The 15,966-nt window shown below is 42.6% G+C and overlaps 1 protein-coding gene across 1 annotated transcript in view; it reads left to right on the forward strand.

Annotated features, from left to right (window-relative positions):
• Nucleotides 1–712: 712 nt before the first annotated feature.
• Nucleotides 713–15,966, forward strand: part of CD247 (CD247 molecule) — a 90,154-nt gene continuing 74,900 nt past the window's right edge. The window contains exon 1 of the mRNA XM_007937789.1: nt 713–770. Coding sequence (XP_007935980.1) covers nt 713–770 — 58 coding nt within the window. The remainder of the gene's footprint in view (nt 771–15,966) is intronic.

A 15,966-nucleotide genomic window follows, 5' to 3' on the forward strand; every position in this document is an offset into this window, starting at 1 on the left:
AGCTGGTTAGATGCCACTAAAGCCCAGGTAGTCTGTCTCTACATGCCTCTGAGTCCAGAGCCTTTAACCAGCTTCTATAAAATATCTGAGGGAGCTCCAGTAGCGTAGTGCCTAAGGCATTTGACTGCTAACCAGAAGGCTGTGGTTCAAACCCACCAGCCACTCCTCGGAAGGAAGGTTGGGCAATCTACTTCCATAGTGATACTGCCTCGGAAACCCAAGGAGGGGTCGCCATGAGTTGGGTCCAACTCAACGGCACATAACAACAACAACAATAATAAAATATCTGAAGGGCTAGGAAAATAGTAAACATTCTTACGTGCATTGAGTACTTGTATTTCCCTAGTGACTATGCTCACCAATGCAGATTGGAATTAGATAAAAAATTAGATAGGGATTGGGGGGGGGAAAAAAAGAAGGAAAATAAAATAAGTCTAAAATGAGAGAAAAAGCCAAATACAGACACACACATAAACACACCCCAAACCCTCAAACCTCCAGAGTTTCCTGCCTGTGAACCGAAGGGGGGGGGTGTGTGTGTGTGAGTTTCTTGGCCCTGTTGGCAGGTGCTTTCTCAAAGGCCCCATAGCCTTCTACTTCCTGAGGAGGCAGCAGCAGAACAAAGCCAGCAGAGACTTCTTTTCTCTTCATCGGCCTGGCCACTGCTGCCACAGCCTCTGCCTCCCGGCACCGTCCTGGGGGAAAGGACGAGATGAAGTGGAAGGCGCTTGTTATTGCGGCCGTCCTGCAGGCACAGTTCCCAATTACAGGTAAGGCCGACTGGACAATGGCAGGGAACTTTTAGAAACTCTTTGTGTGTTTAGGGTGGGGGGGCTGGTGGTAATGGAAGAGTTTGAGGAGTCGATGTCTCCTTTGAATCCCATCCTCCTCGAAATCAATGGGCAGCTGAGCAGGGAGGGGTCCGAATCGGTGCTGGCATCAGCTTCATTACAACCAAATTGAGTGTCAGTTCAGAGCCAGCTGCTTGAAAACACACTTGCCTAAAGAACAGATTTTTCCAATGATGAAAGAAGAGAGAAAAGTCTGTGGAGGGGAAAGATGAGAAGGAAGGAGGCCAAACAGTGACTGAGGCAGACCCAGTGTGGAGAAAAAGAGGGAGAGAATCTACCAGCAGCTGGATGGGATCAGAAAGTGTCAGCTAGGCCACACTGCATGTTGAGATGTTTCCTACTCTCTCTCTCTCTGTCTTCTTTCACCTCCTTGCTATCTCCGTCATACTGCCTTTTCCTTCTTCCTTGGCCAACAAAGAGCATTTCACTGGTCAGTCAGACAGGCTCATGGACAGGAGGCCTGACTGGCGCTAAAACTCTGCATGGGCCAGAGACTAAGTGGGCCTAGTGAGGAGGGTAGTGACATGTGTAGGAGGCACTGAGTTTGTAGCTTCCGCAGACTACTTTGTGCCACTTCATAGCCCAAGGGATCCATGTCTGGGTTCAGCCCTGTCATGGCTGCCCCTGCACCCCCATAGCCAGGGCTATCCTGTGACACACCCATCCCAGACCCAGTGACTCACCTACCACACCTCCCCCACCACACTTAAAGCCAAAAAACCAGAGATGCTAACAGAAAGTGGGGGACAGATGACAGGACATGACTTGTTAAGTCACCACCATGAATAGCAAACAACCAAGAAGAGAATTTGTTCCTTACCTCACTCCAATTCATGGGAGACTTACTTTTCTATAAGCTTTTTAACTTCTGCCATGTTCTTCAGTCCAGATCATGAGGAGGAAAATAAGTAAAAAGAAGACAAATTGGACTGTCTCAGAGGGTTGACATAGTATTTTTGGCAGAAACAAGACAAGGTATATTTGAATGTAAAGAAATAGGGATGATTGTCACCGACAAAGTTCCCTCCTCAACTTTACAGCTCACCTCAGAGGGAGAGTGTTTAGTGACAATGTTGGGATAAGCAGGACAAGCCATTGGCACTCTCTTCCTACTACGAGATATGCATAACCCCCACCCAGCACCTTGGGTGCCTCCAAAGACTTGAATAATTGCAGGGTTTTCTGTAAGATCACAACTCTCTGCTCGGAAAGGCCATAGTGGGTATGAGTCACACTGAGTTGTTGGTGAGAGCACAGAGGGAGTCCAGAGCAGCCCAGCCTTGTGTGCAGGTGACAAGAGGATTCATAACGCCATGATAGCCTGCGACTACAGTGATTTCAGGGAGTAACAGCTGATGGCAACAGCGTCAGACTCTGACTTTAGTCTTGGGTACTCCAAGTACCTCAAGTCTGAGGAGATCATTCCACAATGCGTGACCTTTACCTCCATTTTCCTCAAGGGTATGCACCAGAATGCTGTGTCTGTGTTTGGTTTTGAGGCCAAGGGAGGGACAGAATGGAGTTAGAAGAGAAAATGAAAGGCTGTTTGCATTGTAGCTGCCAAGAGTGGTAAACCAAACTCCATCCAGCAGATAAGATGAAGGCCATGCCCTAAATACAGAAATATCATGCAGGAGAAAAAAGCTTTAGATTGATGGATTCTTTTCACTTTTCAATCACAATTGCTTTGCCTTTGTGAATGTTGGAATTTCAGCCATTTTTAGATAAAACTTCCATACAAAAGTTTTTTACATTGTCCTGGCCCAGAAACAAGTTACGACGAAGGCAAGAGGAGATCTAGCTATCATCAGGAACCTCAAATGGCACCCATGTTGCCTGAGACACCACCTCTACAGCTTCCCCTTGAGGAAACACTGCACAAGGAATTTGAGTTGAGGTCTTTTCTCATTTCTTGCCCATAAGTCACTTATTTCCCAAACCTTTAAAAGCATCTACTTTTTACTAAGACATTTACATTTGTATTTTTTTAAAAAATAGAAAAGCCAGATCTTTAGGATTAGAACAAATAATAAGTCAATCTCCAATAAGGGTGTCTTACTGGATGAGTCATGACCAGGGTTTGAGGCTGGAAGAAGCTAAGATGGCGTGCCTAATATTATAGGCACACTTTAACCTGCAAAGCCCTCAGCTCCTCCTGCTCCAAACTCCCTGCTTCACAGAGACCAAGAAAGTGCCCCCTGGTCTGTGCGGCCTTTGTCTTTTCTCAGGTGAAGAGATACAGCTCTGATGCGAAGCCTCAGGAAATTCAGCCTCCCTGGGTTGTGAGTGGCCCTGCTTTTAGGGAGGTAACTGGACATAGTTGAAAGAGGCCAACCACAGATGGAATCGCAGCTACTTCCTAGCTGTGCAACCTTGGGCAAGTTACTTAACCTCTCTAGGCCTCAGTTTTCTCACCCTTAAAGTGAGGATAATAATACTTCCCTTGTAGAGTTATGAAGACGAGAGGTGAATGCAAAGTTCCTGCTACATAGTGTTGCTGTTATTGTCGTTAGGTGCTATCAAGTCAACTGGCCAATAGGTTTTCTGAGACTGTAATCTTTACAGGAGCGGATCACCAGGTCTTTTCTCCCCAGGAGCTACTGGTGGGATCGAACCACTGACCTTTCAGTTAGCAGTCAAGCACTTAACCATTGCAACCCCAGGTCTCCTTTGCTACATAGTGTTGTTGTAGTTGTTGTTAAGTGCCGTCAAGTCGTTTCCGACTCATAGCGACCCCATGCACAGCAGAACGAAACACTGCCCGATCCCGCACCAGCCCCACAATCCCTGCTATACTTGAGCCCATCATCGCAGCCACCGTGTCAATCCATCTTGTTGAAAGCCTCCCCCTCTTTCGTCGACCCTCCACCCTACCAAGCATGACATCCTTCTCCAGGGAATGGTCCCTTCTTACAACATGACCAAAATAGGTGAGACGAAGTCTGACCATTCTTGCTTCCAAGGAGCATTCTGGCTGCACTTCCTCCAGGACAGATCTGTTAGTTCTTTTAGCAGTCCACGGTACTTTCAGCATTCTCCGCCAGCACCACAACTCAAAAGCATCAACTCTTCTTCGGTCTTCCTTATACATAGTAGACAGACAAAACAGACAAAACAGAGAAGTTGTGTTAATTATTACTATTATGACTTCTTGATCTGGCTTTTTCTACTCAATGCTCAGGAACAGGGGATGGAATACAGTTGAGGGTCTTACTTTGCTCTCCAATCGTGCTGCAAAGTGACAGTGAGCACTTTCTCCATCTGTTGAAATTCAACTCAGCCCCTTTTGATTTACGAGCACACCCCTAACACTACAGGAATACAACAGTGACTGTGGTAGCCGGCCAATCACTCACAAGGGTCAAAGCTTCAGCTGGTCATCAGATGTGCTCACTAGTCTGTGGGGCCTTTGTCCTTTCTCAGGTGAGGAGATAGCGTTCTGACATGAAGCCTCAGGAAAGGCAGACTCCTTTCATGGCATTTACTCTGTAGGGGAGTGTTCCCCTCCAAATGGAAGCATGTCCGAATATATATAAAAAATAAATAGTTAAGAGGAGGAAACCAAGCACCAAAACTATACTCACTGCCATCGAGTTGATTCCGACTCATAGCGACCCCCATCAGGTTTCCAAGGCTGTAAATCTTTACAGAAGCAGATTGCCTCATCTTTCTCCCACCGAGCGGATAGTGGGTTTGAACCACCAACCTTTTGGTTAGCAGACATTGCCTTAACCACTGCACCACCAGAGCTCCTCTAGGGGAGGTAAATAGAAACAAAATTCACCTGGTTGTCGTTGGTCAGAGTGGCCACCCAGATTTTGGTGTGGGTGCCCAGTTAGTCAGAATTGACTTGAAGGCATCTAACAACAATAACAGCGGAGTGAGTGGGTATTTAAAATAAACTTCTTGAAAACCTAATCTTTGTGAAAATTACTTGGAGCTGGATTCGAGGGAAGTGTTTAAGTGATGCCAGTCAAGTTTTTCATTGGTAGCTTTTCACCAGTGGTTTGTTTAGCCCTCCAGTCACCAGGCTCTGATCATCTCAGACAGAGACTTAATTTCTCTCCCAGAGTGTGTCTCAGACTTTCTGGACGAAGACAACTTCTTTTGCTGCTAAACATTGCCCAGAAACAGTTTTGGGAAGCTTTTGCTTGGGTGAATAACCACGGCTCTGTTTATTTTTAAATTGTTTTTATTTTTGTTTTTGTTCTTTAAAAATGTAGATTTAATTTTTATTGGCTATACTTTTCCTCGGAAGGAAGATGGGGCAATCTACTTCCGTAGTGATACTGCCTCGGCAACGCAAAGAGGGGTCGCTATGAGTCGGGGCTGACTCGAGGGCACATAACAACAACAACATACTTTTCCTTTAAAGAGTCATCCAGCACTGTGATTGGCGTTTTAGTTAAAAAGGTCCTTGTCTCATTAGGGAACTGTTTTGGGATATAGTTGTCTGAACACACTTTGGGAATCCTTTTTTTCCTTGTTGTTAAGTGCCATCGAGTTGGTTGCAACTCAGAGCGACGCTGTGTAGGACAGAACGAAACACTACCCGGTCCTAAGCCTCATTTATCTATGATCAGCTATTGGTTAAATAAATACCAAAGACAGTTCAAAATAGATAATAAATAAATATTGAGGCCAAGGCTAGTTCTTACTAACACTAAAGTGATGGTAGATTTAGGAGCTTGGATGCCAAAAGCAGTTTGAGACCAACTATTAACTTAAAGATTGAGAATTTGAATCCACCCAGGCCTGGCGAGCTGCTTCCATAAGGGTTACAGCCAAGAAAACGCTGTGGGGTAGTTCTTTTCCGTAACGTGGCGATGCCATGAGTTGGAATGAACTTATCAGCAACTGGGGTTTTTGTTTTTGTTTTTGTTTTTTTGGATGGTAGATTTAATCGATTTGAGTGTTCAGTCAATTTGACTAAAAAAAAAATTAAACATTAAACCAGCCATATGACCTGTTAAGTGAGCTGAAGTGACCAGTATAAGTCACTGCATGTACAAAATCTTGTCTTCCAACCTAAAACATGACCCCAAGTTCCCTGAGAGAAAAGATGCCTCCATCTTGTTCACGGTTTTATCAACAACACTAGATGTTTCCATAAGATTAAATTAATTTTAGTGGTTTATTTTGAAGGGTTATTAGGTTGGCGTTATTTTGGAACTTTCCTCTAGAAGACTTAGTCTTAGGCAATGTACATCAAAAACAAAACAAAACAAAAGAGAAGTTGAACTGGCAGAATGGACAGGGCAATAGGAGTTTGCAGGACTGTTTAAGATATTATCCTGCTCTTACTAAAATTTTCTGCTTGAATCTTATGAAATTTCTGATATTTGATTATTTTTGAACCTACAAATATGGCAATTTCATGATTTGACTAATATATCTCAAAAATAAACCGTCTCATTTTTCTGACTTGAGTTTAACACTGGGAAGAAGCAGAGAATAAGCCAGGACATCCCAGCTGGACATTGTTAACTAAGCAATTATCAAAGTAATGAAAGGTGCCCAGGAGAGAAAGAAAGGTTTGTGGGTTACGGCATAGGTTACAGCATCCAAAGGTCCAACTGCTTAAAAATATGGGAGGAAAAAAGCAGGTTCTCATGCCATTAGAGTCTGGTTTGGTCTAGGTTACTAAATAAATGCCCCAGGTGGCTATCTCTTTCCTCTCTTACTTTTATATATTTTGGTAAAAATATCATAAAATCATGGAAATTAAAATTTTTTAAAAATCCTTAATCCTACCATGCCAGCCCATTAACTTTATCATGTTCACTTCGTGTTATTCTATCCCAATGTTTTTCTTTTTTTTAACAAGTACATACATATTTTTATAGAGTTGTAATCATAAAAATAAGTTTCCTATACTTCCTTTTCCTTTAATATTTTATTGGAAGATTTTTTTTGCAGGCCTAGCTTTTATGATTGTTTTTATTGCTGTGTAAACTTTCATAGAGTATAAAAACCCAAACCCACTCCACCAAGTTGATTCTGATTCATAGCGACCCCCACCCCCCGTATTTTTATTACTAGCCCCTTATTTTGGACATTTAGGTTGTTTCTAATTTTTGCTATTATAGTTAACACTGTAAGAAAATGTTTACATGTACAGTTGTTAAAATTTCTTTTGAATTACTTTCTTGGCTTATTTCTCCATGGTTGAGAATGAAAAGAACAGGTTAATGTGAAAGCCTTTCAGAGGATACTCCAGATTTCTGTTGAAAACAATCCCCTGAAGGAAAGGAGGGTTTTTTTTTTCTAACTGTCAATGACCATCTGCAAGTGTTTCTGTCTTCTCTGGAGCAGGATATGTTGAGGGGAGAGAGGAGATGAGGGAGCCTTTCACCCTCCTCATGATGCTCCCCTTCAGAGCCTCGTTCTTCCTCTGTAAGATGGCGGCAGTAAAGTCTACCTGGTGCAGCCTACTTGTGGACTGGAGAGACTATTCAGAAGTACCTACACACAAAATGCACTTAAAAACTATAGCCATTATTCTTCATACCTCAGTTTCCTGCAAAATAGAAAAAAGAAAGAAAGAAAAAAAAACCACTTTCCCAGTATGATAAAGCAGAATGGAAAATGAATTTGCTCTGTAAACTTTCACCCAAATCACAATAAAAAAAAAAAAAAAAAAAAAAAAGAGCAAGGGAGAGAGATAAAGACAGTTGTTGTTGTCATCGAGTTGGTTCTGTTCATGGCGACCCCTTGTGTGTCAGAGTAGAACTATGTTCCACAGGGTTTTTAATGGTTGATTTTTTGGAAGCAGATTGTCAGTCCTTTCTTTCAAGGCACTCTGAGTGGATTCAAACTCCCAGATTCAGTTAGTAGCAGAACACGTTAATTCTTTTTATCATTCAGGGTCTGCAAAGTAGGAACCTTAGTACTAAAACCTTTTTTTCTTTCTTCTGCCACTAGATCATGTGTAAACTTGGGCAAGAAATTTCTCTCTGGGCTTCAGTTTTCATACCTGTAAACTGTTAGAGGGTTGAATACCTTTTCAGCTACAAGGTGAATTGTCTATGGTCTTGAAGTTTTTCAGAACGTTTTCTTACCTAGTGTCCTACTCCTGTCCCACTCCCATGGTATTGGCTCAGGTAATTAGGAACCTAATCCTCACTCTTCCCTAAAACTCCAAATATATACTTTGAAAAAAAAAAAAAAAATCTAGGCTCTCAGGAACTCTGGTGGTGTAGTGGTTCAGGCATCCGGCTGCTAATCAGAAGGTTGATGGTTTGAATCCCCCAGCTGCTCTGTGGAAGAGCAATTAGGCAGTCTGCTGCTGTAAAGATTTACAGCTTTGGAAACCCAATGAGGGTCGCTATGCGTTAGAGTTGACTTGATGGCAATGAGTTTTGCTTTTTGAGTTTGGAGTCTCTCTGTTTATCACAGTATTTTTAACTCTGTAGCAGGAGCCTCTGTTATGAAAAATCCAAGGGCAAAGTCAAATACTTTTTGGATTGTCCAGTATGCCTGAGCACCAGCTGCAGATTTATTGGGGGCCACGGAAGGGCTTTTCTGAAAGAACTGACTCGAAGAGAAAGCACATTGCTGCTGGAAGCCGTCAAATTGCAGTGGTAGAAATGTTAGGAGTTTCTACTGTCTGATTTGCTTGCCTGTAATGATTTGTGCTACTCAAAGCTAATTTTCAGGCTCACGGGGAGAGAAATAAATAGAAAGCATTAGAACTAGGACAGGCAGGGTCCTTGCCCAGTCCAGACTGCTGCTCTCTCCATCTAGCCAGCCAGCCCTTTATGTGGACAAAGTACCTTCTAAGGCCCCTACTTCTTTGGTCATTGTAACGATCCTACGGCAAGTAGCAGGAAAATAAGTTAGTAGTAGTTGTTAGATGTCGTCGAGTCGGCTCCTCTGACTCAGAGTAACCTTATGGATAACAAAACAAAATGTTTGCCCAATCCTGTGCCATCTTCTTGATTGTTATTTTGCTTTGCCTATTGTCAATCCGTCCCATTGAGGTTTTCCCTGGTTTTGCTGACCCTCTTCTTTACCAAACACGGTGTCCTTTTCTAGAGACTAGTCTTTTTGATGACATATCCAAAGTAAGCAAGACAAAGTCTCACCATTCTCGTCTCTAAGGAGCAGCCTGGTAGAATTCTCTTTTTACAGATGAAGAAAATGAGGCTCAGAGGTTTGGTGACTTGTACAAGAGTAGACCCAGGCCCCAAACACAGTTGGATTCTTTTTCGGGGTGTGTGTTCTCGAGTGCTTTCTGCAGCCCTCTCTACCAGGTCCTCGCTCCCCGGTCTGCAATATCATCCCCTTGGTGGCTGAATTCTGAAGCAGTCTTCTAGAGGTATTCCCCTTAGTAAGCATTTACTATGATTTTTCTCTCTGTTCTCGAAGTAAGAAATAATTATTTGTTTGCTGGAGATCCTCATTTAATAGAAATGTTTCTGCTGAACATGAAATATTTGCTTGTGAATATAGAACTGTGTTTTTCTCTGACATATCACTGTCGTTCGGAATATTTTCCCCAAAGTGAAGCAAACCATGATACAAAATCTGGTGCTCAGAGCAAAACACATGTAGCATTTAAAATCAAACCAAACTCACTGCCATCAAATGGATTCCTCCTCACAGCAACCCTACAGGACAGAGTAGAACTGCCCCATAGGGTTTCCAAGGCTGAAATCTTTATGGAAGCAGACTGCCTCATCTTTCTCCCACAGAGTGGTTGGGTGGGTTCGAATCACAGACCTTTCAGTTAGAGTGCTTTCACCACTGCGCCAACATGAAGCACTAAAGGGCCAAGTGGTGACTAGGAGGAGGGTTGGTGAAAGAAGGGTTCAGGTGCTTCAGCAGGACATTTATAGGGGAAATAAGCAGTAGGAATGTAAATCGACACCATCATTGAATATTCACCAGTTCCCCTCAAGTCGACTCCAACTTCCGAGGACCCCATGTGTATCAGAGTAGAGTTGGGCTCCATGGGGTTTTCAATGGCTGATTTTTTGGAATTAGATCATGAGGACTGTCTTCCAAGGCACCTCTATGTGACCTGGAATTTCTAACCTTTTAGTTAGCGACCAAGTGTGGTAACTATTTGCACCAGCCAGGGACTCCATTTAGCATTAAAAACCCACTGCCATTGAGTCAATTCTAATTCATAGTGACCCTGTAGGACACAGTAGAACTACCCCATAGGGTTTCCAAGACTGTAAATCTTTATGGAAGCAGATTGCCTCATCTTTCTCCTGCAGAGCGGCTAGTGGCTTCAAACTGTCAACATTTTGGTTAGCAGCCCAATGCTTTAACCACAGTGCTATCAGAGCTCCTCCATTTAGCGTTTAGGATTAAACAAATCCATACTCTTTATTGCTGTAGATATTAGAAAGTCAAGTATGTGTCCTGTATTTCACCAGTTCCCCATCATACAATATTGTACTAGCTCTAAGACACAATGTGGATGACAGCTCCCAGTTAGAACGGCCCTTTCATCTTCCAGGCTGTGAATGATGAGGGAGAGGAAGTGTTACAAGGGAAATAATAGAAAAGACCACCTGGGTAGGTGTCTGTGTGTGGGTATGTGTGTGGGGGTTGCAATCTGTTGCTACAGGAGGCCGACTGGCCAGAGCAGCCTGCACCAGATAGAGTGTGACAGAGAAACCATTGTAGGAATGGCATGAACCCAAGCCACATCATGTGAGTTATAGCTGCAGTGTGGGTGCTGGCGAACATTTGTGCCAATGTAGGTTTGTGTGCTTGGGTGGAGATGCAGATGTCTGTGTCTGGTGTGCATGTGCTGATGTGTGCTGCTGCGTGTGTGTGTATGTGTTCTGGTGTGTATTCTAGCATGTACATGCAAGTATGCATGTGTTAGAGTGTCTGATATATTAAATGCTCAATGTGTGCTGATAGGTGTGTGCTTCTGTCTGCAGGTATGTATTTTCCTGTGCACTGATGGGTGGTTTTGTGTATATGGTGGGTGTATTTAAGAGGAAGTTGGTGGTGGCAGGACAGCTCTATAGAAGGAAGGGCAAACATTGGTTGGGCTGAGAGCTGGCAATCTGGGTAGGAGAACAACAGGGCTGAGGTGTCAGTGAGCACCCCAGAGAGTCTGTGGAGAAGGAAGACAGGAAAATTCTGTCCAATCTGGAGTCTGTAGGATCATAGAGAGGCAAGAATGGCTTGTTCATTAATGCATAGACTTCCAGGGTGGGGAGGCCCAATTCTACTCAGAACTCTGCCATGTCTGAAGTAAACCTGATGCCTATCCTTTGCACCTCCCTTCCTCCTACTTAAAATGTTGATTTTTAACGTCACCCCCACCCGTGGAAACCCTGTCCATCCCTTAAGTTCAAGCCCAGATGTGTGGAGAGCACCCATACCCAGGTCTCACCATTGAAATTATTACCAGTGTTAAACTAAAAATATAATAATAATTTCTTACTATCGTCAAGTAGACTCAACTCGCAGTGAACCCTCCTTGGGTTTCCGAGACAGTATCAACTAGACAGTGGAAAATTATTGTTCTCAGAACTCAAGGTTGAAGATGCAACACGAATAGTTCCCTGTGGAAACTCATTGTGGAGGCCTGGTATACAAATAGTTCCAGGAACACTTACCCGTCCGCAGAAAATATTACTAACTCCCCAAATTCTCACCAGTTCTTCTAACAGTGGCCATCCTATGTTGTTTGGCTAAAAGTATGAGAATGCGTTAGATGCTTTTTTCTTTCTTTCTGCCTTTGGAATAGATTGGAAAGTAATCCAATAAGGTGGTAGCTGGTGACTTAATTTGGCCATTAAATAGTTGAGATGACCATACCAATAGTGTTTTTAATATCGAATCATTCAAACCATCCGGTCAGTCACCGGACTGTCAGTGAGTAGTTACCAAGCACCACTTATGCATCCCAAGTCAAATAATCCTGCAGATGGTTGGCCCAGTCAGCCCAGTGACAAGGCCAGTGTCCTTTAGACAGACATTGAGTGACTAAGAACCCTGGAAGTAAAAGAAAATGTCTCTGTTTCTATTACTCATGTTCTCAGTTTTTATGAAAAGTCTTAATTTGCCTGCAGGCTGGCTTGTTTATGGTCTGCCCTAATTTTCATCACTTTGTGGGCCTGTGCTAATTTCCATGTTGAATTTAGTAGCAAAGGAGGCTGTATATCAGGGATACCAACCAGGACTGCTTTGAATTAGGCTAGAGAGCTTCAGAAAGGCCTCCTTTGATTTCCTCAGAACAGAGAGAGAAATCTGTATTTTTCTCACTTAACTATCAACGCTTCAAAACACAGACCAATATAAAATACACAAATGTTTTCTGGATAAAATGAATCTTTTCCATTTTCTTTGGGTTTCAGCGTGAACAATAAAGATTGAACTACAAAAGATTGGCAAAGAGGATTATTCTCTTTCCTTCTATTAAGATAGAAGCTTCAAAGAACAGCTCAGAAAGTCAAATAATTGTAACCACTGCTGCTCACCCATCCATCTCCCTGCTGACCTGATCTGTGAAATCTTCTTTAGAAACTGCACCAGTGCTCACCTGTCCAGTGCAAGTGCAGTATTGTTAAATGCCCCATCCAGAATCCCACGAGGGAGGCTGCTGCAGTGTGAATTCTTTCCATTCAACTGAGCTGCTTGTCAGGGAAAGCTCTTTGGGGGTGAAGTGGGCTTCTAATTTTCAAAGCTTTGTAATCTCATCTTGGAGAGGGAACTACTTGGAAACCAGAAATGGATTGTGTGTGAATAGATTCACAATCTATTGCACTTGCAACCCAAAGGGGCCAGTGGAAGGAAAGATTTAGGGAGCATATTTTGATATTTAGGGCAATTACTTGATGTCGTTGTTTTGAAAAACACATTCATTGTTACCAGCAATGGCTCTAAACAAAAGTTCTCATGCTTGAAGCTGATCTTATTCCTGAGTTGGTTTTAGCCCATAGTTTCCTCATGAAAGTCCTGTCAGCCATTTTGAAGAGCACAAAATGGGGCTTATCTGCCAAGGGAGAATTTGACTATTTTGGAATTTTTAAATTTGAGGTTGAACTCTTTCTAGCAGCAATTTAAAAAAAAAAAAAGAAAGAAAGAAAAGAAATTCATTTGCCTCCCAAACTGGCCAATCATCTAAAATTCAGTGCAGAACGATCACTGAAGGAAGATAGTATTGAGCTGCGTGGTCTTCTCTATGGTCAGAAAAGAGACCTAGTTTGCTTGGTTCTGAATGGTCTTCCTGTATAGTCCCTTCAAACTCAGATTTTATTTCTGCCATGGTCTTTCTCCACCAAATTTGACCAGTGTCATCACCTCTCTCCCATCAGTTCTACTTCTTTCTGAAGGATTGAAAAAATAATAATAATCCCCTCCAAGTGAATCCCCTCCAATAAGTCACATTTATGGGATTTTGATTTATGCAAATTTGAAATAGTGTCACACAAAAAAATTAACCAGTCTCACTTTATATATAATATTCAAAATAATATGACTCTTATTTTACATTTATTTCTATGAGAAGACAATCAGAATTTTGCAAAATCTTTAGGAATGCACTTCTCACGTAAAGTGTAACTACACTGTAATCAGAAGTGTCTTGTGGTAATATCATAGCTGCAGTGTGGGTGGGAATGCTGCCAACGAATTTATCTTTAGCAATCAGAATAGTATATGGCACCTTTCTGGGAAGATTTTCTGTGAGCAGAGTGGGACTGTGCCGGTATGGCAGAATCATGGGATAGTTGAGCTAAAAAGGATCACGTTGTTGTTGTCAGATGCTGCCAAATCCATTCCAAGTCATAGCAACCCCATGTGACTGAGTAGAAAACTGCTTCATAGAGTCTTCTAGGTTGTACTCTTTATCGGGGAGCTCTGGCAGCGTAGTGCCTAAGGCATTTGACTGCTAACCAGAAAGCTGGCGGTTCAAACCCACCAGCCACTCCTTGGAAGGAAGACTGGGCAATCTACTTCCATAGTGATACTGCCTCGGAAACCCAAGGAGGGGTCGCTATGAGTTGGGTCCGACTTGATGGCAGTGTTTGGTTTTGACTCTTTATAGAAGCAAATGCCAGGTCTTTCTTCCTCAGAGATGCTGGGTGGGTTTTACCCCAACCAGCCTTTCAGTTAGCAGCTGAGGGTTTAACTATTGCACCATCAAACCTCCTTAGAAATAATTGTAGATGCCTTCAAGTTCCACTTGTGCAACCTTAGGTGGGTAGCAGGCATAAAAAAAGAGAAAGAGAGTGGGGGAGAGAGAGAAAGAGAAAGGAAGGAGGACATACCAGAGCTAGTTACCGTTAAGACTACTTAGACTCATGGTGACCCAATGTGTTTCAGAGTAGAACTGGGCTCCATAGGGTTTTCAATGGCTGGGTTTTTTTGGAAGTAGATCACTAGGCCTTGCTTCCAAGACACCTCTGGATGGACTTGAACCTCCAACCTTTCGGTTAGTAGCTGAGCATATTAACCATTTGCATTACCCAGGGACTCCTCACACGCATGCACACACACAAATAATACATAGTTGGACTGCTTCGTGTGTATGTAGATGTTCAATAAAGTCTTGATGAATAAACAAATGACCCAAACATCTTATATTATTAATGAATACAGGTGTAGAAAATGTCTCATAGCTTAAATATACCTCAATAAAGCTGTTTTTAAAAAAGAAAACATCAGCCACATAAGTGGAACTTCATTCACTAGATGAGGCCCTTAGAAAGCTTTGTGCAAAAGAAAATTATAATAACACTCAAAGCATTCTTGGACAGTGTTATATAAAGGCAAATTATGGTGAATCATTTGAAGACTCCTTTTCTAATTTAGTTGCTTTCATGAGTGTGAGTTTTATTTATTGGATTTTTGTGTAATGGACACACGTGTTAAATTTTCATAGAGAGAGACATGCCCAGGTTTTCCTGTCAGTTTTTCACCAACAGATGAGACTCCTAAGCATGGGCAGGATCAAGCTCTAGGTCTTGGAAGACTTCCTTTAAGGATTTTCTGTCAAGCTGACCCTCCCCTTTCCCCCCACTGATAAGGAGGAGCAGATAAATGTCTTTTTGTGCCAGTAAATCAATAGAATATCTGTCTTCTGCTGAGACTGTCTAGGACCATAGTAACTTTAAGGACAGTGACCCACTAACTGGTAGAGCCAAACTTGCCTCTAATCCAAACCAAACTCACTGCCATCAAGTCAATTCCAACTCATAGCAATCCCCTTTGGATTTCCTAGGTGATAAATCTTTACGGAAGTAGATTGCCCAGTCTTTCTTCTGCAGAGTAGCTGGTGGGTTTAGAACCTCCAAACTTCTGGTTAGCAGTCAAATGCCTTAGGCACTATGCCACCAGAGCTCTTTAAACTTGCCTCTAGTAGTGATAAAATCCTTGCTGTGGGGTTGATTCCAATTCATGGTGACTCCATAGGATTTTCAATGGCTAATTTTTAGAAATAGATTGCCAGGCCTTTGAAGTTGCTCTGAGTGGACTGGAACCCCCAAACTTTTCTTTAGCAGACAAGTGTGTTAACCATTTATACCACCCAAGGTCTCCAGCCTGGTGACTGCTTCTGAAAAAATCACTCATTGAAAACCTTGTGGAACACAGTTCTACTTTGACACACGTGAGGTTGCCACGAGTTAGAATTGACTCGACAACAACTCATTGATATCTTTAGGAATAATCTTGGCCAGTGACTGCAGGAGCTGGTGCATAAGTACCCAAGCTTCCTTGCCCTCAGGTACCTGTTCTATGTTGTTTCCCAGAACGTGCCAGCATGGTTAAGCTCCAGTTGTTGACAATGGTAATTAACTTGATAACACTCCATTTATTGATTTCCTTATCTTTCCTGTGTCACTTCCCCATATAGCTATTGATGTCTCCTGGGATCATCTCCCAAATAAATTACCTGCACTGGAATCTTTGTCTCAAGATCTGTTTCTGGAAGAACCCAAACTAAGATACTTTCAAAGATGGCACATCAAAAGTACAGAGATTGAGGAAATTTCCTGGCACCATATGACAAGTTCATTGCAGAAATAGTGATTTGGGTCAACATTGTAATTTCTTAACCTAAACACATGAAAGGAGCTCTGGTAGCATAGTGCCTAAGGCACTTGACTGCTAACCAGAAGGCTGGCGGTTCAAACCC

Source organism: Orycteropus afer, unplaced genomic scaffold, assembly GCF_000298275.1.
Source record: "Orycteropus afer afer isolate SDZICR_OR568_19922 unplaced genomic scaffold, OryAfe1.0 scaffold00044, whole genome shotgun sequence".
NCBI lineage: Eukaryota > Metazoa > Chordata > Mammalia > Tubulidentata > Orycteropodidae > Orycteropus > Orycteropus afer.